This window comes from Oncorhynchus mykiss, chromosome 18, assembly GCF_013265735.2.
Source record: "Oncorhynchus mykiss isolate Arlee chromosome 18, USDA_OmykA_1.1, whole genome shotgun sequence".
Classification (NCBI taxonomy): Eukaryota; Metazoa; Chordata; class Actinopteri; order Salmoniformes; family Salmonidae; genus Oncorhynchus; species Oncorhynchus mykiss.
The window spans coordinates 62,989,015-63,014,607 of NC_048582.1; the positions used below are offsets into that span (position 1 = coordinate 62,989,015).

Genomic DNA, 25,593 nt, shown 5'->3' on the forward strand with positions numbered 1-25,593 from the left:
GAACGGAATATATATGTTTTTAAACAACATTCTTAGAAGGTTCTCTGAATGTTTCTAACATTTTCTTGTGGTTTTTATGGAAAGTTTTTTTTTTTATGTTCTTGGAACAATTTGAAAATATGACTTTAGAACCACGAGGAAACCTGTAGGAAACGTTAGGCTGAAGTACTGAAATTCCCACAGAAGAACGTTGTTTCTTAAAGTTCTCTGAACTACACGATAACATTCCTAATACAAACCAATTCGAGAACATTCCTAGAACATTACCAACATTGAAATGTAACCATGTTTGAACTTTAAGGAAACATTCTGTCATGAAATACCAATAAAATAACATTTTTTTTCATCAAGTTCCTTAAATGTGCCGAGAATGTTCCAAAGCCAAGCAACTATCCTGCACCATTTCTTAAAGTTGTATGCAAAATAACCTTAGGACAACCACGCTCACCAGGCTCTAACAAACATATGCTTTTCAGAACGTTACGTGCTAGCCTCTCTCCCTCATTCTCCCTTTCGGTCTCTCTCCCCCTCGGTCTCTCACTCTCTCTCGCCCCTGGGCCTAGATTTAAATCAGATGGACTCCCTGGCATTGTCTACTCAACTGAGAAGGAGCTGAAGAAGAGGGAAGAGCTTTGGAGGGTATGGTAATATGTACAAGGTAACAGAGAGGCACAGAGGGATTTATTTTCTTATCTTGCTGGAGCAGGGACACAGGGCTCTTCTGACCTCTCTTCTCTGTCTCAACCCACCAGTCACTGTGCGTGTGTATGTGTGTGTGAGACCCCTTCTCTCGCTGTCTCAATCCTTAACCCGAAGGCTACCTTAAATAGTGCCTCCTCTTCGATCCCTCTCTTACACTGCCCGGAGAATTCCAGTCATAAACAACCCACCCTTCTTAACACGAGAGGAGCAACGTCTTGAAATGTCATGACAACAGGATGCGAGATTAAGATTCTGGAATAGTTCCAAATGGCCCCCCTATTCCCTTTATAGTGCACTACTTTTGACAAGTACCCATAGGGCTGTGGTCAAAAGTAGTGAACTATATAGGGAATAGGGTGCCATTTGGGACGCAGCCCGTCTTCAGCCTCAGCCCACTAATAGATCCAATCCCCCATCTATGACTCTGTATCACATATCAATAGGTCCCATATACGAAAACCAAAGATCACAATCGAAATACATCGTAAAAAACCCTGATCCTAGATCAGCACACCTACTCTGAGACGCTTTATGAATGCGGGCTCTGATCCCACTTACTGGTGCAGTTCAAGGCAGTGAGGTTGGTTTATGAAGACTTACTGCTGCAGTTCAGGGCAGTGAGGTTGGTTTATGAAGACTTACTGGTGCAGTTCAGGGCAGTGAGGTTGGTTTATGAAGACTTACTGGTGCAGTTCAGGGCAGTGAGGTTGGTTAATGAAGACTTACTGGTGCAGTTCAGGGCAGTGAGGTTGGTTTATGAAGACTTACTGGTGCAGTTCAGGGCAGTGAGGTTGGTTTATGAAGACTTACTGGTGCAGTTCAGGGCAGTGAGGTTGGTTTATGAAGACTTACTGGTGCAGTTCAGGGCAGTGAGGTTGGTTTATGAAGACTTACTGGTGCAGTTCAGGGCAGTGAGGTTGGTTTATGAAGACTTACTGCTGCAGTTCAGGGCAGTGAGGTTGGTTAATGAAGACTTACTGGTGCAGTTGGGGGCAGTGAGGTTGGTTAATGAAGACTTACTGCTGCAGTTCAGGGCAGTGAGGTTGGTTAATGAAGACTTACTGGTGCAGTTCAGGGCAGTGAGGTTGGTTAATGAAGACTTACTGCTGCAGTTCAGGGCAGTGAGGTTGGTTTATGAAGACTTACTGGTGCAGTTGGGGGCAGTGCCAGACCAGGTGGCGTTGGCCAGACACTGACGTGTGGTGGAGCCGGTCAGCAGGTAGCCATCCATACAGGAGTAGGTGACGGAGTGGGAGTAGGTTGTGCCGTCCAGCCGGGACACACGGCCGTTACTAGGGGTTCCCGGGTTCCCACACTGCACCGCTGGAGAGAGAGAGAGAAGGGGCAGATAGAGTTTGATTGAATGATTGGTTTTATGTGGTAATTCAAAAATACTTGTGAAGTTGTTTCATCATATACACCGAGTATACAAAACATTAAGAACACTTTCCATGACACAGACTGACTAGGTGAAAGCTATGATCCCTTATCGATGTCACTTGTTCAATCAGTGTAGATGAAGGGGAGGAGATAAGGCTAACATTGGATTTTTAAGCTTTGAGAAAATTGGGACATGGATTGTGTATGTGTGCCGTTCAGAGTGTGAATGGGCCAGACAACATTTTGAAGTGCGGGGTATTGAACAGTGCTGGGTTTTTCACGCTCAACCATTTTCCGTGTATATCAAGAATGGTCCACCACCCAAAGGACATCCAGCCAACTTGACACAACTGTGGGAACCATTGGAGTCAACATGGGCCAGCATCCCTGTGGAACGCTTTTGACACTCTGTAGAGTCAGTGCCCACGATGAACTGAGGCTGTTCGAGGGCAAGAGGAGGAGGAGGGGGGCACTCACACTTGGTGTGTTTGGATTTAGATTTGGGCAAAGGGATGACTAGAATAATATTGTTTAATAAATCATGTTATTCTAGTCATCCCTTTGCCCAAATCTAAATCCAAACACACCAAGTGTTACATTTGAAGTCTGAAGTCTACATACATCTTAGCCAATACATTTAAACTCAGTTTTTCACAATTCCTGACATTTAATCCTAGTAAAAATTCCCTGTCTTAGGTCAGTTAGGATCACCACTTTATTTTAAGAATGTGAAATGTCAGAATAATAAAAGAGAGAATGATTTATTTCAGCTATTTTTTCTTTCATCACATTCCCAGTGGGTCAGAAGTTTACATGCACTCAATTAGTATTTGGTAGCATTGCCTTTAAATTGTTTAACTTGGGTCAAACGTTTCGGGTAGCCTTCCACAAGCTCCCCATAATAAGTTGGGTGAATTTTGGCCCATTCCTCCTGACAGAGCTGGTGTAACTGAGTCAGGTTTGCAGGCATCCTTGCTCGCACACGCTTTTTCAGTTCTGCCCACACATTTTCTATGGGATTGAGGTCAGGGTAATGTGATGGCCACTCCAATACCTTGACTTTATTGTCCTTAAGCCATTTTGCCACAACTTTGGAAGTATGCTTGGGGTCATTGTCCATTTGGAAGACCCATTTGCGTCCAAGCTTTAACTTCCTGACTGATGTCTTGAGATGTTGCTTCAATATATCCACATCATTTTCCTGCCTCATGATGCCATCTATTTTGTAAAGGGCACCAGTCCCTCCTGCAGCAAAGCACCCCCAAATATGATGCTGCCACCTCCGTGCTTCATGGTTGGGATGGTGTTCTTCGGCTTGCAAGCCTCCCCCTTTTTCCTCCAAACATAACGATGGTCATTACGGCCAAACAGTTCTATTTTTGTTTGATCTTTCTCCCCATGTGCAGTTGCAAACTGTAGTCAGATTTTTTTATGACGGTTTTGGAGCAGTGGCTTCTTCCTTGCTGAGTGGCATTTCAGGTTATGTCGATATAGGACTCGTTTTACTGTGGATGTAGATACCTTGTACCTGTCTCCTACAGCATCTTCACAAAATCCTTTGCTGTTGTCTTGGGATTGAAATGCACTTTTCACACCAAAGTACATTCATCTCAAGGAGACAGAACGAGGTATGACGGTTGCGTGGTCCCATGGTGTTTATACTTGCGTACTATTGTTTGTACAGATGAACGTGGTACCTTCAGGCATTTGGAAATTGCTCCCAAGGATGAACCAGACTTTGGAGGTCTACAATTTTTTTTCTGATTTCTTTTGATTTTCCCATGATGTCAAGCAAAGAGGCACTGCGTGATACAGTGAATTATAAGTTAAATAATCTGTCTGTAAACAATTGTTGAAAAAATTACTTGTGTCGTGCACAAAGTAGATGTCCTAACCAACTTGCCAAAATTAGAGTTTGTTAACAAGAAATTTGTGGAATGGTTGAAAAACGAGTTTTAATGACTCCAACCTAAGTGTATGTAAACTTCCAACTTCAACTGTATATGTTAGATTGGACCATCTATAGGATCACCTTTAATAAAGACTGTGTCAATCTTACTGTAAGTGTTTTGGGTGAATTAAATACTTTTCATAAAGTATGAATTGTTATGGACTGACACTGTAAATCAATGCTAAGTACAGTATTTGTACTTTCCATGAAATCATCATTACCCCTTTCACAATTCCCATACTCCATCCCCATAGCATCAACTCAGATCCAGCTTAACAACAGTCAGATATAAGTACTTAAAGTTGTTTATAAGAGGGTTGAGAGAGACGGCTAGCATCTAGGGAAGAGTAGAACGACAGTGCATTCGCGCTTAAGGGATCCCTATTAAAGCTGTTTACAAGAGGGTTGAGAGAGACGGCTAGCATCTAGGGAAGAGTAGAACGACAGTGCATTCGCGCTTAAGGGATCCCTATTAAAGCTGTTTACAAGAGGGTTGAGAGAGACGGCTAGCATCTAGGGAAGAGTGGAACGACAGTGCAGCCATTGTAGGGATCCTCCCCCAGTGTGGTACTCTTGGATATAGACAAACAATGTCCAGGGTTGGCTGTCAAGAGCTATGAAAGGACACAGTTTTACCCATACTCCATATGTGAGGTACTGAGAGAGAATAGAAATGAAATCCACATGGCCACTGTAAAAAAACAAAACATGTTTAAGTCATGAGTTAGAGGTTTATTGCCAAATGGCACCATATTCCCTATATGGTGCACCTTTCTTGACCAGAGTGCCATCGGGGACACAGACCCTTGTTCTATGTGAGGGTGGGTTGGGCTGAGAAATGTAAAATGTCAGTATTTTACAGAGAGAAACAACAGGCTCAAGTATAACAGATAGATTTCTTTTTATTTTTGTTTGTATTTTATTCCCCCCCACCTTGTCTTATCGCTGCAACTCCCCAACGGGCTCGGGAGAGGTGAAGGTGGAGTCATGCGTCCTCTGAAACATGACCCGCCTAAAAGCCCTCTTTAACACCCGCCAGCTTTACCCAGAAGCCAGCTGCGCCAATGTGTCGGAGGAAACACTGTTCAACTGGCAACCGGGGTCAGTCTGCAGGCACTCCGCCCCCACCACAGGGGTCGCTAGAGCACGATGAGCTAACCCGGACAACGCTGGGACAATTGTGCGCCGTCCTATGGGACTCCCGGCCACGGCCAGTTGTGGAACAGCCCGAGAATGAACCCGGGTCTGTAATAACGCCTCTAACACTGGATAGGGAGAAAGAGAAAGTGAGATTAAGAAGGGATTGAGAGAGACAGCGTGATGGAGAGAGAGAGGTACCCTGTCAGCCTTGTGGAGAAGCTGCCTGGCAACCACCTCAGGGGCTGAGAAGTTAACAATCTGTAAATCTATTTAACTAGAGCTGCAATGGCTCAGAGGGAACATGGAGGACACGAAGCCAGCGTTTGGAGATGACACTAATGCTATCCTGTCTCGTTTGAGATGAGATGAATAGGGTGGTTCAAAGGAGACACCTGGGGGTTGTGTCTGGGTGCCTGACTGACACCTGGGGGATTGTGTCTGGGTGCCTGACTGACACCTGGGGGATTGTGTCTGGGTGCCAGACTGACACCTGGGGGATTGTGTCTGGGTGCCTGACTGACACCTGGGGGGTTGTGTCTGGGTGCCTGACTGACACCTGGGGGGTTGTGTCTGGGTGCCTGACTGACACCTGGGGAATTGTGTCTGGGTGCCTGACTGACACCTGGGGGATTGTGTCTGGGTGCCTGACTGACACCTGGGGGATTGTGTCTGGGTGCCTGACTGACACCTGGGGGATTGTGTCTGGGTGCCTGACTGACACCTGGGGGATTGTGTCTGGGTGCCTGACTGACACCTGGGGGGTTGTGTCTGGGTGCCTGACTGACACCTGGGGGATTGTGTCTGGGTGCCTGACTGACACCTGGGGGATTGTGTCTGGGTGCCTGACTGACACCTGGGGGATTGTGTCTGGGTGCCTGACTGACACCTGGGGGGTTGTGTCTGGGTGCCTGACTGACACCTGGGGGGTTGTGTCTGGGTGCCTGACTGACACCTGGGGGGTTGTAACAAAGGGATGTTCAGATCCTTCTGCGGTGGTGACCAATAAAGCATGTGTCGTTGAGATATACTGTCTGGAAATGGAATGGTACAGCCGATTGTTGGACTCAGAGGACCATATTTGTTGGGAGAATGAGAAGTGTGTGTGTGTGTATGTGTGTGTGTGTGTGTGTGTGTATACACGTGTACGTGTGGTCTCACGTTTGCAGAAGGGTTGTGTTCCAGACCAGGTGCCGTTAGGAAAGCACATCCTCTCAGCTGAGCCAATCAGCTCGTAACCCTCAGAGCACCTGAACTGGACTTTACTGCGGATCCTGAAGTTACTCTCCTCCCTGCTGCCCTGCGACGGGGTGCCTGGGTCTCCACATGTCCCCTGGGAGTCACCTGCACACACACAGAGACCAACGCACCAGCCCACAGGGAAAAGCACAAGCATAGAAAGAGTTAATGGTCAGTCACAATGTTCCCATGGAAACACATCACAACCCTTTTTGTCATTCAAACCAGCGAAGATTCTGTCCCTTCTGCCCTTCCCTCATTCTCTGTGGGTGTAACCTTACAGAAAACCACCAACGCACACTGATTCCCCTCTCTCACCGATTCCCCTCTCGCACCGATTCCCATCTCGCACCGATTCCCCTCTCACACCGATTCCCCTCTCACACCGATTCCCCTCTCACACCGATTCCCCTATCTCACCGATTCCCCTCTCACACCGATTCCCCTCTCACACCGATTCCCCTCAGTAGCTCACCGGAGATGGATACTCCTGATTGATTCAGGAAAGTGCCATATATGTCCTTCCCCTTCCATCCCTCCCCTACTCCGTCGCCATAGCTCCCAGCTTGGTAGCCTTGGTCTGGTTCACAAACAGCACCCTATTCCCTATGTAGTGCACTAAATAGGGAATAGGGTGCACCCTTGGTAACCTTGCTATTCACCTGAACCAGCCACACATCCATCCCAGACAGACAGATAGACGGACACTCCCCGCCGCTAATGAGGAAATTAAAGTAACGGAGGCCGTACAGCCAGGATCTAGGAGATAGGGGACTGTGTGTTCGTCTATGGCCCTGACAGTTATCAGAGCTGTTACTGGGAGACAATCAGACCGGTCCACTCCAAACACTCGCTCAGACGTAACGGAAGATGTGTCAGATGGCTCAAGTACATGGAGATACTTATGCCTCATCAGTAACAGATAAATCTTGCTCTGATGCTACACATTATAAGGATGGAAAATACTGGAAAGTCACTTGGATACAAAGTGCAATTGGTATCCATATATGATTTCAATACCAAGTGAGTAAAACATCCATAAATGTATCTATCATATCCATTTCTCTCATGTCCAGACAAATATCTAACATTTCCTCCCTTGTTTGTTCCATATCTACAGTAAGTCATAATTTATTAAACAATGTTATTTTAGTACATTTGCGTCACCCCCTTGCCCAAATCAAAATCCGAACACACCAAGACAGTCGTGAAGAGGGCACGACAACACCTTTTCCCCCTCAGGAGACAGAAAAGATTTGGCATGTGTCCCCAGATCCTCAAAAAGTTCTACAGGTGCACCATCGAGAGTATCCTGACCGGTTGCATCACCACCTGGTATGGCAATTGCTCGGCATTTGACCGTAAGGCGCTACAGACGGTAATGTGTACGGCCCAGTACATCACTGGGGCCAAGTTCCTGCCATCCAGGACCTCTATACTAGGCGATGTCAGAGGAAGGCCCAAAAAATTGTCAAAGACCCCAGTCACCCTAGTCATAGACTGTTTTCTCCACTGCCACACGGTAAGCGGTACCGGAGTGCCAAGTCTAGGACCAAAAGGCTCCTTAACAGCTTCTAGTCCCAAGTCATAAGACTGCTAAACAATTCATCAAATGGCCACCGGACTATTTACATTGACCCTCCCTTTGTTTTGTACACTGCTGCTACATGCTGTTTGTTATCTATGCATAGTCACTACACCCCTACCTACATGTACAAATTACCTCGACTAACCTGTACGCCCACACACTGACTCGGTACTGGTACCCCATGTATATAGCCTCGTTATTATTTTATTGTGTTACTTTTTAGGATTTTATTTACTTCAGTTTATTTGGTAAATATTTTCTTAACTCTTTCTTGAGTGCACTGTTGGTTAAAGGGCTTGTAAGTAAACATTTCACAGTAAGGTCTACACTTGTTGTATTTGGCGCATGTGACAAATAAAGCTCGAATTGATTTGATTGAAATCTAATTTAGCAGCAGCTTGACTGGGGATCCCAGGCTTGAATGCAGCCGACACACGCACACACACACACACACACACACACAGAATATATACTTACCTATACAGTGAGGCTGGAATCCGCTCCAGCGGGCAGGCTACAGACAGGTAGGCAGTTGTGTCCCTGGCCATTCAATATAGAATTCATTATTTCTCTATGTCCCTGGCAGTGGAAGCCCAGGGGACAGATAAAAGTGGCTGCTATTAACCCCACCCCCGCAGAAATCAAATTATCGTAATACAAAAAAATCCCCATCAAAATCTGTACGTTTAAACTAGAGATATCCCAACCCACTGCATCCACCAGTGTTACACTGGCTCATCTACGGTGAAAGGTGCCAGGGCTAGAGCGATGTTTGTTCAGATCATGAGACGTCCCCAAAAATCATCTGTAGCGTCTGTGGCCTACAAACTATCATGACCCCTCTATGGAGAGATGACTTTCACAAACATGTGCAGTACCAGTCAAAAGTTTAGATACACCTACTCATTCAAGGGTTTTTCTTCATTTTTACTATTTTCTACATTGTAGAATAATAGTGAAGACATCAAAACTATGAAATAACAAAAAAAGTGTTAAACAAATCAAAATATATTTTATATTTGAGATTCTTCAAAGTAGCCACCCTTTGCCTTGAGGACAGCTTTGAACACTATTGGCACTGATGTAGACCTTTGGAACATCTGCATTTTAAAAAGTCTAATAAATCCATGTAATATAGCCTACATCTTCCCAATAGATCCATAATTTATTTATGGCTGTGGGCTACACTAGTTCATTTAACAGACAAGACTTGGTTAGGAATTCCGTGGCATTATTTTATATTACATGCTGCTGTCCTGTGTTGAGCGGTTAACAAATAAATGGGTACTCCTATATGATTAATTTAGAGTTATCAATGTATCTTTAGTTGTTCTACAAACGTTGGGCTGTATGTTTAGATTTTGAATACATTGTAAGGCTGTATGATGCGACTCTAATTATGATTTTTTTTAAGTTGCTTGAAAGGCATGAGCTCTGCTTTGTTTTTTTTTTTGCACAGGCTGTACACACTTTATCAGTCTCTCATTCACAATTTCACAAGCACTTGATAATGCCTAGAATGCGTGCTCAGGGAGAAGTGGTGAGTGTTGCAAGCTGTGAAGCACCTCTCACTCACATGGCTATCCATCACGTGATTGCTTCTTTTCTCGCAGGCTACAAGTGAAGACAGACACATCTGGGACGCGCGCGTCCTTATCCAATTCCGAGGTGCATATTAAAGATATTGGAAGACCTGTCCATATTTACTTTTCGTCAGCCAACAAGATGAGTAGCACTAGCCCATGTCAATCAACTATCCCACATAGTACAAAAGTCGACCTATTCTATTCTGTGCGAGACATAAGTATTCCAAACATATTCTGGGAGAGTTGTGGGATGCGATAGATCCCGAATGAATACAACCACTAGCATCAAAAAAAAAAATGTTTTTACACAATGTGCCTGACGCAACAGATCCGAATGTTTAGTAAAATGTTGATAAACTATTAGGCTTTTTCTTTACATTATAAGAGCAGCAATGCGCACATGGCAGTAGGGCAGGGGTTCTTAAACCTTTTCAGTCTGGGACCCAAATGAGAAATTCTGTGTTTTCCTGGGACCCAAGCTCAGGAAAATATGCAACTATACTTAAATATTGGTACATTTCATTGCCCTTATGCCTAAAAAAAATGCAATATAGACAAAAACAAATAACAAGGAAATACCCATAAATATATTTTCATGTTTATTTTTCCCCATTAAAAACGCTCTTACATACCTGTCTAGGTTGGAACTGTCGCTGTTAAAATACAATAAATAATTTCATTCTGAACTGAATGATCACATCACACAGATGTAGAGCAGAAAACACACACACTGGTTGAAGTGTTCAACAAGCAGGTCTATTCTGGGCTCTGCTTTAGACCGTACAACACTGAGGTCATGCTCAGCATTGAGACTGTTTCTGTACGTCAGAACCCTGACTTGCATAGGTATGTGGTGCCAAACTGGATCAGAACATCTACTGCTTTCTCAGTCAGGCAGGAGACCGCTTCCTGCTGTAGATGAGCAACCCAGAACTGTGTGAGTGTTTGTCTCAAAAAGCATCTTGCTTCAATCAGTTTATTCCAGTTCAGAATAAAAAAGTATTACTTGTAACAGCGACTTGTTTTCAACAATAATTTCTACAGTAAAATGTACAGTAGGCCTGCTAATTTTTCATCTTCAGCTGAACTGTTTCTTAGGGTTGCACTATCAGTAGCTAGTTAGCTTCCTAGTTGACTTACTTTTCCATTTTAAAGCACTGTTTCCTGAAGCATTCTTGCCTGTTCTGAAAGAAGTCCCTGTGTTTACCGTCATATTGTGCCTGGATGTTTGGTCAGGACGTGTCGTTTTATTAATTTGTTTGTTTTGAGAGACTCGTTACTAAGCACTTCCCCACACAAAACACATTGTGGGCGCTCCTTGTTATTTCTCAAAGTTTGTATGAAAGAGACAAAAAGTAATCACTGTATTTGCGTTTCATTATGATTGAACTCAGTCAGAACATGTGGCTAGCATGAGTCCATTTCATGACAGCGGTGAGTGTTGGCGCGTGGGAATAACAAGTCAGTGGCTTGAACGACAGCGCTGCAGCGTTCGGGTTGCGGAGTGATCTTCAAGAAAACTGCAGAGAAAAAATCCGGTAAACATTGAAGCACATTGGCCTCTACCTCTCCCACTCGCGCTGCTGCCAAACTGAGCAGAGACTGCTGATACGCAGAGTGCACACTGAAACGAGAGCGCAGTTACACTTGGCCAAATTAATTCCAGTCATTAATGAAATAATCATACATTTACTTCGCGACCCACCATTAACAGGTCTTGGGTCGCGACCCATACTTTAAGAAACGCTGCAGTAGGCTATAAGCACCAATGTTCCATTAGCGGGAAACACTTTATCAAAAGTGACCGCAAATGCGATTATGCGTGTAACGCTTTTATAATAAAGGTGCATTTTTATGGTGAAAGTTATCTTCCCCAAACATGAAACTTCACACGCTGCTTATGTATGCCAGTTAGGCTCTATACCCCTTGTAAAATGGATTCATGTGCTTAAAATTAAGAAGTTATTTGGCCACTTTAGTTGTGATTCAAACCTTATCAAAACATATAGGCCTATGGGATAGGCTACATGAGGTGTGTAATGATGATTAAAAAAAGTTGCCAAAAAAAAGGCTTTGTTTCTTGCCTTATTCTGGACATCATTCACAAGTGATAATACTGTATATAATACACAAGTGATAATACTGTATATAATACACAAGTGATAATACTGTATATAATACACAAGTGATAATACTGTATATAATATTTATTTTATTTATTTTACCTTTATTTAACCAGGAAAGTCAGTTAAGAACAAATTCTTATTTTCAATGACGGCCTGGGAACAGTGGGTTAACTGCCTGTTCAGGGGCAGAACGACAGATTTGTACCTTGTCAGCTCGGGGGTTTGAACTCGCAACCTTCCGGTTACTAGTCCAACACTCTAACCACTAGGCTACCCTGCCGCCCCAAATGGTGATAATACTGTATATAATACACAAGTGATAATACTGTATATAATACACAAGTGATAGGCTAATATTGTCACCCATCAGATTATTAATTATTTAATCTTCTCTGTTCATATACTAAATAATATAGGTGTGAATTTTTTATTTATTGAGAATGGACCATTATCATGCACCTGTCTCAAAACAGGTGCACCTGTCTCAAAATATAGCCAGGTAGGCTACGCTCCTTTTGTAAAGATAGCAATGTGTTTAATATTAGGATAGTTGAAAAATAAATATAGTAGTCCTATAGAAAGCTGATGGGATCCTCTTCTTTTTTAGTAGAGGCCATCACAAATGTTGCGCAACATGAGCTCATGTGCTCTCATGAAGTGTTTGATTAGATTTTCCAATACATTTGCATTGATGTCAGAGTGATTAGAGGGACCGTAGAGTGCTGAGTACCAGGCAGTTAGCACGTTTGGTAGGCTACTAATGACCATCAGCGGCATCAGAGCTTGGAGAAACCTAATTACCGTGACTAAACGGTCAGGTGAAATTTGACCGTCTTCATGACTCGGTAATACGGTCACGGCAACAGCCCTAGTCATGTGGGTAAACTGCATTTGAGTGGGCATTGTTCTGTTTCACCTAGCTCCACACCTAGCATATAAAGTGCTAGTCCCTACAGACATGTACAGTATGAACATGAACGTTGCTGTCATATGGGTAAAGCTGCAGTTGAAAGGGCCTTGAGTGTCTTGGTTATAAATGTTCCTCTGTGGGTCCTACTGAGTACGAATCTTGGAACACACAGGGCAAATTACAGGATGCCCCCTCCCCCCCCCACACACACACACAATCACATGTAGTGTAGTAGGACAATAGGGGGTCACAAATAGTGTACACTTCCTAAGGTACAGCATGCTGGAGATACATGCTACTGTTACAGCCTTCTTTACTAAGCAGAACACAGCCCCAAGATATGATACCAGATGACAGTGAGTGGTGGCTTCCAGGTAAGGTGTGTGTGTCTGTTTGTGTGCCAACTGCCAAGTGTTTGTGTGTGTATCTGTGTGCCAAGTGTGCATGAGTATGTGTGGACGTGTGTGTGTGACTTTATTTATGAGTAAAACTTGTGTGTGTGTGTGTGTGTGTGTGTGTGGCTGCTGAGCAGGTGCATGTGTCCCATGTTCCACCTCCTCTATTATCCTCCTGGCAGCGAGCATCCCCCGGTGTGGGGGGTTCAGGTTCCCAGGAGTGTGCTCTGTCAGGGAAAATGTGCTGACCAAGTTAGGCTGGTGCTTTATTAGCTGTCATCTGAAGAGGCAGCGCTGACACACAACATGCCACCAGACAGAGAGAGGGAGAGGGGAGAGAGAGAAGGAGAGGGAAGAGGGGGGAGAGATAGAGAGAGGAAGAGAGGAGAGAGAGAGAGAGAGAGAAAGAGAGGAGAGAGAGAGAGAGGAAGAGAGGAGAGAGAGAGAGAGAGAGAAAGAGAGGAGAGAGAGAGAGGGAGGGAGAGGGAAGAGGGGGGAGAGAGAGAGAGGAAGAGAGGAGAGAGAGAGAGAGAGAAAGAGAGGAGAGAGAGAGAGGGAGGGAGAGGGAAGAGGGGGGAGAGAGAGAGAGGAAGAGAGGAGAGAGAGAGAGAGGGAGAGGGAAGAGGGGGGAGAGAGAGAGAGAGAAAGAGAGGAGAGAGGGAGAGGGAAGAGGGGGGAGAGAGAGAGAGGAAGAGAGGAGAGAGAGAGAGATAGGGAAGAGGGGGGAGAGAGATAGGGAAGAGGGGGGAGAGAGAGAGGAAGAGAGGAGAGAGAGAGAGAGAGAGAGAGAGAGAGAGAGAGAGAGAGAGAGAGAGAGGGAGAGAGAGAAATGAAGAGGGGAGAGAGGAAGAGGGGAGAGAGGAAGAGAGGAGAGAGAGAGAGAAAGAGAGGAGAGAGAGGGAGGGAGAGGGAAGAGGGGGGAGAGAGAGAGAGGAAGAGAGGAGAGAGAGAGAGAGAGAGAGATAGGGAAGAGGGGGGAGAGAGAGAGAGGAAGAGAGGAGAGAGAGAGAGAGAGATAGGGAAGAGGGGGGAGAGAGAGAGGAAGAGAGGAGAGAGAGAGAGAGAGGGAAGAGGGAGAGGGAGAAAGGAAGAGGGGAGAGAGGAAGAGGGGAGAGAGAGAGAGAGAGAGAGAAGGGGGAAGAGGGGAGAAAGAAAGGGAGAGGGAAGAGAGGGAGAGGTGAGAGAGAGGAAGAGGGGAGAAAGGGAGAGAGGGCTGGCTGTCACACACTGTGATACAGAGCCAAATCTCTAGACAGCTAGCGGAGAGCCACTAAGTCACCACAAACACAACAGGCCCTCAGCCACTCCCCTCCCCCTCCCGTCCCCCCTACCTCACGTGTCTCACACAGAGTATGGACATGGACACACTGGGGAACGGAGAATGGAGAACAGAGGGAGGTCAAAATAAATCTCCCTGGTGTTTTGTCACAAAGGGCGTCTGTCTTAAATGTGCCTGTGACTTTGTGTTTGTCACAAAACTGCCTGAGTGATCGCTAGTCTCAAACAGAGCACTTGTTCTGTGGTCTCTTCATAAGAAACTGTAGCTCTACGCTCGCCGGTACAGGGGAATAAAATGCTCTCTAGAATGCTAACTGGTCTTTTCAAATAACTATGTTCTTCACGCTAAAGAAAGCTTGGCCAGGCAACAGGGGAAAAGACAGAACCTGTACCACGTCCCCTTCCTGCCACACAATATCACATAACCAACGTATCATGGGCACCAGATGGCTCAAAACCCCTCCCCAACACAGGCCCTGAGCCCTAGAGCCCTGCGTCCAGCCAACGCTTCAGCACCCCAGACTAATTGGAGACACAGGAAATACAAGTATTAACCTGGAGTGCCAATCCAACACTATACCTACTAGACCACCATGTAGCATGCTCACTGACTCAGTCACTATTGGACAGGGGGTCTAGCTAATGGACAGGGGGTCTAGCTAATGGACAGACGGTCTAGCTAATTGACAGGGGGTCTAGCTAATTGACAGGGGTCTTGCTAATGAACAGGGGAGCTAGTTAATGGACAGGGGGTCTTGCTAATGGACAGGGGGTCTAGCTAATGGACAGGGGGTCTAGCTAATGGATAGGGGGTCAGGCTAATGGACAGGGGGTCAGGCTAATGGACAGGGGTCAGGCTAATGAACAAGGGGTCTAGTTAATGGACAGGTGGTCAAGTTATTGGACAGGGGGTCTAGCTAATGGACAGGGGGTCTAGTTAATGGACAGGGGGTCTAGCTAATTGACATGGGTTCTAGTTAATGGACAGGAAGTCTAGTTAACGGACTAATTGACATGGGTTCTAGTTAATGGACAGGAAGTCTAGTTAATGGACAGGGGGTATAGCTAATTGACAGGGGGTCTAGTTAATGGACAGGGGGTCTAGTTAATTGACAAGGGGTCTAGATAATTGACAGGGGGTCTTGCTTATTGAAAGGGGGTCTAGCTAAAGGACAGGGATTATTTTTAATGGACAGGGGGTACAGCTAATGGACAGGGGGTCCAGTTAATGGACAGGGGGTCTAGCTAATGGACAGGGGGTCTAGCTAATGGACAGGGGGTCTAGATATTGACAGGGGGTCTAGCTAATGAACAGGGGGTCTAGCTAATTGACAGGGGTCTAGTTAATGGACAGGGGGTCTAGATAATTGACAGAGGGTCTAGCTAACGGACAGGGGGTCTAGCTAATGGACATGGGGGTCTTACTAATTGACAGTGGGTCTAGCTAATGGACAGGGGGTCCAGCTAATGGACAGTGGGGCTAGCTAATGGACAAGGGGGCTAGCTAATTGACAGGGGGTCTAGTTAATGGACAGGGGATCTAGCTAATGTACTCGGGGTCTAGCTAATTGACAGGGGGTCTTGCTAATGGACAGGGGGTCTAGCTAGTTGACAGGGGGTCTTGCTAATGGACAGGGGGTCAAGCTAATTGACAGGGCATCTAGTTAATGGACAGGGGGTCTAGCTAATTGACAGGGGGTCTAGTTAATGGACAGGGGGTCTAGTTAATGGACATGGGGTCTAGTTAATGGACAGGGGGTCTAGCTAATGGACAGGGGGTCTTGCTAATAGACACGGGGTCTAGGTAATTGACAGGGGGTCTAGTTAATGGACAGGGGGTCTAGCTAATGGACAGGGGGTCTAGTTAATGGACAGGGGGTCTAGTTAATGGACAGGGGGTCTAGTTAATGGACAGGGGGTCTAGCTAATGGACAGGGGGTCTAGCTAATTGTCAGGGGGTCTAGCTAATTGACAGGGGGTCTAGCTAATTGACAGGGGGTCTAGCTAATGGACAGGGGGTCTAGCTAATGGACAGGGGGTCTAGCTAATTGACAGGGTGTCTAGTTAATGGACAGGGGGTCTAGCTACTTGACAGGGGGTCTAACTAATTGACAGGGGGTCTAACTAATTGACAGGGGGTCTAGTTAATGGACAGGGGGTCTGGCTAATGGACAGTGTCTTGCTACTGGACAGGGGGTCTAGATAATGGACAGGGGGTCTAGCTAATGGACAGGGGGTCTAGCTAATTGACAGGGTGTCTAGTTAATGGACAGGGGGTCTAACTAATTGACAGGGGGTCTTGCTAATTGACAGGGGGTCTAGTTAATGGACAGGGGGTCTAGCTAATGGACAGGGGGTCTAGCTAATGGACAGGGTGTCTAGTTAATGGACAGGCTAGCTAATTATTGGACGGGGGTCTAGCTAATTGACAGGGGGTCTAGCTACTTGACAGGGGGTCTAACTAATTGACAGGGGGTCTAGTTAATGGACAGGGGGTCTGGCTAATGGACAGTGTCTTGCTACTGGACAGGGGGTCTAGATAATGGACAGGGGGTCTAGTTAATGGACAGGGGGTTTAGCTAATTGACAGGGGGCTAGTTATTGGACAGGGGGTCTAGTTAATGGACAGGGGGTCGAGTTAATTGGATCACTGATTGCTTGGGATTACAGGGAAGGGCTCTACTTGCATTGTCCACTGGTTAGGAGGAGTGATACGGTTTAATATTACATATGTTAGTGTTACATACACCGGATCGGTGTAGTGAAATGTGTTGTTTTACAGGGCCAGTCATAAAAGTACAGTGCCCCTGGAGCAAATAAGGGTACAAATACTTGGGTATTTGAATCAGTGACCTTTCAGTTACTGGTCCAACATTCTAACCGATAGGCTACCTGACGCCCTACTGCTGCCTTGCCCAACAGGGCAGTTAATTCAGTTTACCCTGGGAGTTACCCTGGGCCCAGGACGGCAGTTACATCAGTTTATCCTGGCCCAGCAGGGCAGTTACATCAGTTTATCCTGGCCCAGCAGGGCAGTTACATCAGTTCATCCTGGCCCAGGAGGGCAGTTACATCAGTTTATCCTGGCCCAGGAGGGCAGTTACATTGGTTTATTCTGGCCCAGGAGGGCAGTTACATAAGTTTACCCTGGGAGGTACCCTGGCCCAGGAGGGCAGTTACATCAGAAACTATGGAAGCGGAGGGTGTTGTGGTGTTAAACTGATCTAACAGTATAAGGGTTATGGTTAGGGCCTAGCATGTACTGTACTGTACTGGCCAACACACACACACACACACACGCACACGCACACACACACACACGTCCTCACTTGATATACAGCTTTTCCCTAAAGAAGGCTTCTGTTGCTGGGGCTTAGAATCCTGCAGCTCACTGGATGGCAAAGCTCAGAGCCAGGGAAATACTAATGCTTCAGGGAAGTGAACAATAGAATGTGAGGGAGAGAGAGAGAGAGACAGAGAGAGAGCGAGAGAGGGAGAGAGAGAGAGACAGAAAGAGAGCGAGAGAGAAAGAGGGAGAGAGAGACAGCGAGAGAGAGAGGGAGAGAGCGAGAGACAAAGAGAGCGAGAGAGAGAGGGAGAGAGAGAGAGAGAGACAGAAAGAGAGCGAGAGAGAAAGAGGGAGAGAGAGAGACAGAAAGAGAGCGAGAGAGAAAGAGGGAGAGAGAGAGAGAGAGAGAGAAAGAGGGAGAGAGCGAGAGAGACAGAAAGAGAGCGAGAGAGAGAAAGAGGGAGAGAGAGAGAGACAGAAAGAGAGCGAGAGAGAAAGAGGGAGAGAGAGAGACAGAAAGAGAGCGAGAGAGAAAGACGGAGAGAGAGAGACAGAAAGAGGGAGAGAGAGAGAGACAGAAAGAGAGTGAGAGAGAAAGAGGGAGAGAGAGAGAGAGAGACAGAAAGAGAGCGAGAGAGAAAGAGGGAGAGAGAGAGACAGAAAGAGAGCGAGAGAGAAAGACGGAGAGAGAGAGACAGAAAGAGGGAGAGAGAGAGAGAGACAGAAAGAGAGTGAGAGAGCAAGAGGGAGAGAGAGAGAGAGAGACAGAAAGAGAGCGAGAGAGAAAGAGGGAGAGGGAGAGAGACAGAAAGAGAGCGAGAGAGAAATATAAAGGGAGAGAGAGAGAGAGAGAGATTGAGAGACAGAGAAATAGAGAGTGAGAAAGAGAGAGACAGGGCGAGGGAGAGAGAGAGCAATACTCCCATCTGAAACTCATGGCTTTCTATTTCTCTCTCCCTGGCTGTCTCTTTCTGGGTCAGCGCTCTCAGAAGAGAACAGGCACCATACACTGTACAGAGGGGTTTGGGGAGGAGCTCTTTTATGGGTCACGGACAGTTAATGAAGGTTTAATGGAGACCTAGCGCAGGTGAGTCTATATGTGTGTGAAGGTGCTCTTTGTGCATCAGTAAGTCTGCAGTAGTGCCAGCGTACCGGCAAGATGAGACAAGTGGAGGAAGCATAGAGAGACCGGCAACTGAGAGAGAGTGAGAAAGAACGCACACCGACACCCCAAGTCATTAGCAAGTATCATCTGTGTGGAAAACGGGTTGCTCCCAAAAACAGAGAAACCCCCCAAACACAGACAGACACGTAATTTAGCCTAACAACTTAACACATGCAAAACTCAAGTCATCAGCACATGGCAGATAACACTAATAATTGTAGCGAAATAGGCTAACGACACCATATTATGTGATTAGACTGTCATAACGTCCTGTCATGTACATGTTGATACTTTATAAAGTGCTTTACAAATGTATTTATTTAAATTGATTTGATAGTACATTTCCCCAGAGAGACACTCACAAAAACTCAAGTGAAGATACCTGGTATACTTTATCGCCACAGAATCGTTTTCTAGAATGGATCCTAAAAGCATTCACCATGATGTAGAGAGCTGTCGAGAGAGAGAGCTGTCGAGAGAGGGAGAAGTACAAATAAATCGGCTCTAGTTTGTACCTGTTAGTTTATTTTTTCCTTCCTACTCTCCACCACAAATCTCTCTCTCGCGTCTCCTCTGCGGGAGTCTCTCTCTCGTGTCTCCTCTGCGGGAGTCTCACTCTCGCGTCTCCTCTGCGGGAGTCTCACTCTCGGGTCTCCTCTCCGAGCCCTCCCTCTCCCTCTCCCTCTCTCTCTCTCTCTCTCTCTCTCTCTCTCTCTCTCTCGTCTCCTCTGCGAGCCTCTCTCTCTTTCTCTGCGTTCACACAACTCTGGTTGAAGAGGTGAGATTGTCAGCTAGTGTTCTCATATCTCTCAGCAGCATAGTCAGCTTTAGGCCCACTTTACACACTGCCAGACTTTTCACACTACTCAATGGCACACTGTAAACAAAAATATGTTAATTCGATCCTATTGGATGTTGAATAAACATTAGGATTAGGCAGGGTGGTTATCATGTTGCTGAACTCTTCACACTATGATCAGAACAGATAGGACCCACTGACAGGCCATGGTAGGATGGGTTATTAAATAACAGATAGGACCCACTGACAGGCCATGGTAGGATGGGTTATTAAATAACAGATAGGACCCACTGACAGACCATGGTAGGATGGGTTATTAAATAACAGATAGGACCCACTGACAGGCCATGGTAGGATGGGTTATTAAATAACAGATAGGACCCACTGACAGGCCATGGTAGGGTGGGTTATTAAATAACAGATAGGACCCACTGACAGGCCATGGTAGGATGGGTTATTAAATAACAGATAGGACCCACTGACAGGCCATGGTAGGATGGGTTATTAATTAACAGATAGGACCCACTGACAGGCCATGGTAGGGTGGGTTATTAAATAACAGATAGGACCCACTGACAGGCCATGGTAGGATGGGTTATTAAATAACAGATAGGACCCACTGACAGGCCATGGTAGGATGGGTTATTAAATAACAGATAGGACCCACTGACAGGCCATGGTAGGATGGGTTATTAAATAACAGATAGGACCCACTGACAGGCCATGGTAGGATGGGTTATTAAATAACAGATAGGACCCACTGACAGGCCATGGCAGGATGGGTTATTAAATAACAGATAGGACCCACTGACAGGCCATGGTAGGATGGGTTATTAATTAACAGATAGGACCCACTGACAGGCCATGGTAGGATGGGTTATTAAATAACATATAGGACCCACTGACAGGCCATGGCAGGATGGGTTATTAAATAACAGATAGGACCTACTGACAGGCCATGGTAGGATGGGTTATTAAATAACAGATAGGACCCACTGACAGGCCATGGTAGGATGGGTTATTAAATAACAGATAGGACCCACTGACAGGCCATGGTAGGGTGGGTTATTAAATAACAGATAGGACCCACTGACAGGCCATAGCAGGATGGGTTATTAAATAACAGATAGGACCCACTGACAGGCCATGGTAGGGTGGGTTATTAAATAACAGATAGGACCCACTGACAGGCCATGGTAGGATGGGTTATTAAATAACAGATAGGACCCACTGACAGGCCATGGTAGGATGGGTTATTAAATAACAGATAGGACCCACTGACAGGCCATGGTAGGATGGGTTATTAAATAACAGATAGGACCCACTGACAGGCCATGGTAGGGTGGGTTATTAAATAACAGATAGGACCCACTGACAGGCCATGGTAGGATGGGTTATTAAATAACATATAGGACCCACTGACAGGCCATGGTAGGATGGGTTATTAAATAACAGATAGGACCCACTGACAGGCCATGGCAGGATGGGTTATTAAATAACATATAGGACCCACTGACAGGCCATGGTAGGATGGGTTATTAAATAACAGATAGGACCCACTGACAGGCCATGGTAGGGTGGGTTATTAAATAACAGATAGGACCCACTGACAGGCCATGGTAGGATGGGTTATTAAATAACAGATAGGACCCACTGACAGGCCATGGTAGGATGGGTTATTAAATAACAGATAGGACCCACTGACAGGCCATGGTAGGATGGGTTATTAAATAACAGATAGGACCCACTGACAGGCCATGGTAGGATGGGTTATTAAATAACAGATAGGACCCACTGACAGGCCATGGCAGGATGGGTTATTAAATAACAGATAGGACCCACTGACAGGGTGAGGCAGGGGAGGTGTACCTATTTCTAAACTCTTTAAACTACAGACAGTCTGTAACAGGGTGAGGGATACAAGCGCCACAAGTCTTTAAGTAAAGAAAACTACGAAGGGAAGATATGTACTACAGGGATAAAAAATCTTGTGCCAGTAATTTGCACTTTTTGTGATGTCCAATTCAAAACGTTTTTAGATTGAAACACCATCTTCTGTATTACAGGTGAGTACCTGTGTCTCTCTCTATAGAGTGAGAGAGAGAGAGATGAGGGTGAGATGTTTCCTCTTCAGTCTGCCATAGTGAAAAGTAGATAGCAATTAAGAGGAACAGAAAACACTAAGCACCAACCACCACCAGAGTAGTTCCATTACTGGACTTATTGTCCCAACTGGATTCAAAATGGCACACTATTCCCTATATACTACACTACTTTTGACCAGAGCCAAATGTTTTGGTTCAAAGTAGTGCTCTATACAGGGAATAGGGTTTAATTTGGGATGCAGGCCCCAACTTCTGCAAGAGAGGAAATACAGAGGCCCTAATTATCCAGAGAATGACATCCTTCTCCGGCTGAAAAAAATTACTTCAGCCACAAATGTATTTTCCCATCATCCTCGACGGGGTCATTGTCATATTTACTTAAATGTAGCCACATAACGATTTCCATCCAATCCACATTGTGCCACTTTACATATTGAATGGAAGACAGGGAAGAAGAAGAAGAGGAAGGAGAAAAAAGCTTTATTTTGGGCAGAAGCAAATAATTCAGGAATTGAGGAAGGAAGTAAGGAAGGTCTGTGTGTGTATGAGAGAGAGAGAAAGACAAAGAGAGAGACAGAAAGATTAAAAGAGTAAAAGAGAGAGAGGGAGAAAGAGAAAAGAGTAAAAGAGAGTGAGGGAGAGAAAGAGAGACAGAGAGAGAGGGAGAAAGAGTAAAAGAGAGAGAGAGAGAGGGAGAAAGAGTAAGAGAGAGAGAGAGAGAGAGAGAAAGAGTAAGAGAGAGAGAGAGAGAGGGAGAAAGAGTAAGAGAGAGAGAGAGAGGGAGAAAGAGTAAGAGAGAGAGAGAGAGAGAGAAAGAGTAAGAGAGAGAGAGAGAGAGGGAGAAAGAGTAAGAGAGAGGGAGAAAGAGTAAGAGAGAGAGAGAGGGAGAGAGAGAGGGAGAAAGAGTAAAATAGAGAGAGGGAGACAGAGAGAGAGAGAGAGAGAGAGAGAGGGAGAAAGAGTAAGAGAGAGAGAGAGAGAGAGGGAGAAAGAGTAAAAGAGAGAGAGGGAGACAGAGAGAGAGAGAGAGAGAGAGAGAGGGAGAAATAGTAAAAGAGAGAGAGAGGGAGAAAGAGTAAAAGAGAGAGAGAGGGAGAAAGAGTAAAAGAGAGAGAGGGAGACAGAGAGAGAGAGAGACTAGACTGTGAAGACAGGGGAGCTGTGATCTTTTGTAGCCGTAACGTTAATGCCCAGGTACAGCGCCCACGCTAGGGTGAAGATGGTGAACCCTCCTGCCCACACGTAAGTCGATGCCTCTCGTTTCTTCTGTTCTGCTGGATCCAACGTGTTGCTCCACCTCCACTTTAAATCCCCCTTTTCTATAAGCAGCTAGTTCTTTGTTTTGGAGGTATATCTAAAAGTCCTCGATATGACCTCGATATGACCTTCTCTCTATTTGTCTCTGTCTGTTTTTAGCTCTTGCAGTGAGCAAAAGTAAGACCAAAAGCTGATGAATATAGATTTGAACATCTTAGCTTGGTCACCATGACAACCTTCCTATAGATCATAATGTAACGTTGCAGATGACTTAGTCATTTGTTACCCTCAGGACAACCTGAGACATACACATACACAACCGCACCCATTCACAAACCTCCCTAACCACCCAACCTCACAGAACACCACACCCCTGCACCCACTCACAAACCCCGCTAACCACCCAACCTCACAAACCCCACACCCCTGCACACACTCACAAACCCCCCTAACCACCCAACTACACAGAACCCAACCCCCCCCCCCCCCACACACTCACAAACCGCCCTAAATCACCTGAGCAGAAAGGCATGGGTACGCTCCAGTGGCCATTAAGCTGGCAGGTGCGTGCCGACTCGCCCTTCAGCTGCCGCCCCCCTGTGCAGGTGTAGCGAACCGTGGAGCCGAAGGTGAACTTGTCCCCGCTCAGTTGGCCGTTGGGAGGGCACCCAGGGTGACCACAGTCCACTACTGGAGGAGAGAGACACACACACAATGGATGCCATCAGTTCAGAGTGCTGACCGGTCTAACGTAGTGGAAGGTGCTGTCTCTACAGGATTGAGGCCACACACTATGTCTGCAACCCAAATGGCAACCTATTCACTCCTTTTGGCCCCATAGGGAATAGAGTGACATTTGGAATGTAGCCTGTCCAGTATGTTAGCAATAACTAGATGTGACCATTGTGTAAACACTGTTCAGGCCTACATCTCGATGAGGGAGGATACTGTATCATGCAAACTACTTTACTACTTTCATAACTAATTCAGATAATACGAACTATGGGCTACATTTCCCAGACCCAGATTAAAAATGCTTTATAGACCAGGACTTGATTTGATTTGATCTGGGTCCAGGTACCGTCCAAAATGTACTGTACCATAATGGTAAAGATCCAAAGTAGATGCTACCATCCTCATCCTTTGTAATAATTCTCAATGTCCTTTTTAATGTTGTAAATGATCAACTTCTTTCTTCAGATATTCATCCTACAATGTGCTACAATCAGCAAGTTTACTTTAAACTTTCTCCCTTTTTTTTTTGATAAAAAGTTAACGTGCTGAAGCAACGGAAAGGATGAGGTGTGTCTAAATGAGAAGAACATTTTGGACACGGTGTCAATGTTGCAGGAGGTGGATCGAACAGGGAACTAGGCATTGAGGAGAAAAGAGCACATTGATTAATCCTGTCCAACGTCTTTCGGTCCCTTTTAAAACACATGGCAACAGGAACACCAAACTGATAGGGACAAAGTAGAGCTAATTTATGGTCAGGTTTAAGATAAAACAGTAGGTGGCACATCATGTTCAATAAGGTTGAGATTGGGTTCAAACTTCAAAGGAGAGAACTGATTGGAGCACACTGCGTGCCCCTCAACCAGTAGGAAGCCCAGGTTGTGTTTAAAACTCTGAGAAAACCAGTAGGAAGCCTTGAAGCCAAGTGTTTAGACATGCCAAGTTGCCAGTACAGCAGGTCCCTGGTGCAGCTTGTTTTAGAGGAGAATGTTGCAGGTACACCATAAAACAGAAGGATCAGCTGCCAACCTGGCATCCCTAATTAGTCTAATATCCACATCGCTGTTCCACCTGTCCCTCAATTAGAACACTGATCTTAAGCTGCGGGGGGTCACGCAACTCATTCAGCCTCAATTAAAGGAATAATATGCTAATTACCCACAAGTGCCAAGTTGCTAAGTCGGCAGTCTCTCTCCGGGAAAGAGACCGTCTGTGAGACAGTCACAACAAATTATAGGAACAGATGACAGTAGATAAATACCACCAACGTTTTTGAGCAGCTGCTGGATATCAAAATAAGTTCAGTGAATGGTAAAAAAAAGACTACCGCACACTGCAATCAGCGGTATGTTCCCAATGTGCTTTATCGGTGACAATGTTTTCAACCGTCAAAACTCCTCCAATAAACCACATATGAGTATAAGTAGCAGTGTGACAACAGACTCACCGATACACTCAGGTAGAGGCTTGTCCCACTGTCCCGTGGGTTGACAGGTGAGAACCGGAGAACCGAACAGGTAGAAACCTGGGTTGCAATCGTAGAACACCACGGTTCCAAAGGTGAAGTTGCCGTGTTCTATCTTACTCTGTCTGATGGAATTGGCTGGGATGCCAGGATCGGAGCAGTTGACCACTGAAGAGGAAGACAGAGAGGGGGAAATAGACAAGCATGTGTTATTTGGCGGAAAAATGGAAGGGATACATTTATTCTAACACTTAGGAGGACACGCCTAACCCTCTGCAGTCACTCATATAGGGCCAAATGCTGACATGAAACTGCCTTTCTCCGATAATCTTACATTAATCTCAATCCATGATTCACACTATTGACAACAGAGTGAAGGAAAAGCAGCCAACAAGAACTCAGCATATGTGGGAACTCCTTCAAGACTGTTGGAAAAGCATTCCAAATAGGGATATCTTCTGTATACCACCCCTACCTTGTCACAAC

At 45.7% G+C, this 25,593-nt stretch overlaps 1 protein-coding gene across 1 annotated transcript in view; it reads right to left on the bottom strand.

Moving 5' to 3' along the window:
- The window catches only part of csmd3b (CUB and Sushi multiple domains 3b), an 826,488-nt gene that overhangs the window by 55,780 nt on the left and 745,115 nt on the right, over positions 1–25,593 (bottom strand). Inside the window, exons 55-58 of the mRNA XM_036953488.1 lie at positions 25,090–25,275; positions 23,424–23,597; positions 6,332–6,514; positions 1,849–2,025 (exon numbers count right to left, since the gene is read on the bottom strand). Coding sequence (XP_036809383.1) covers positions 1,849–2,025; positions 6,332–6,514; positions 23,424–23,597; positions 25,090–25,275 — 720 coding nt within the window. The remainder of the gene's footprint in view (positions 1–1,848; positions 2,026–6,331; positions 6,515–23,423; positions 23,598–25,089; positions 25,276–25,593) is intronic.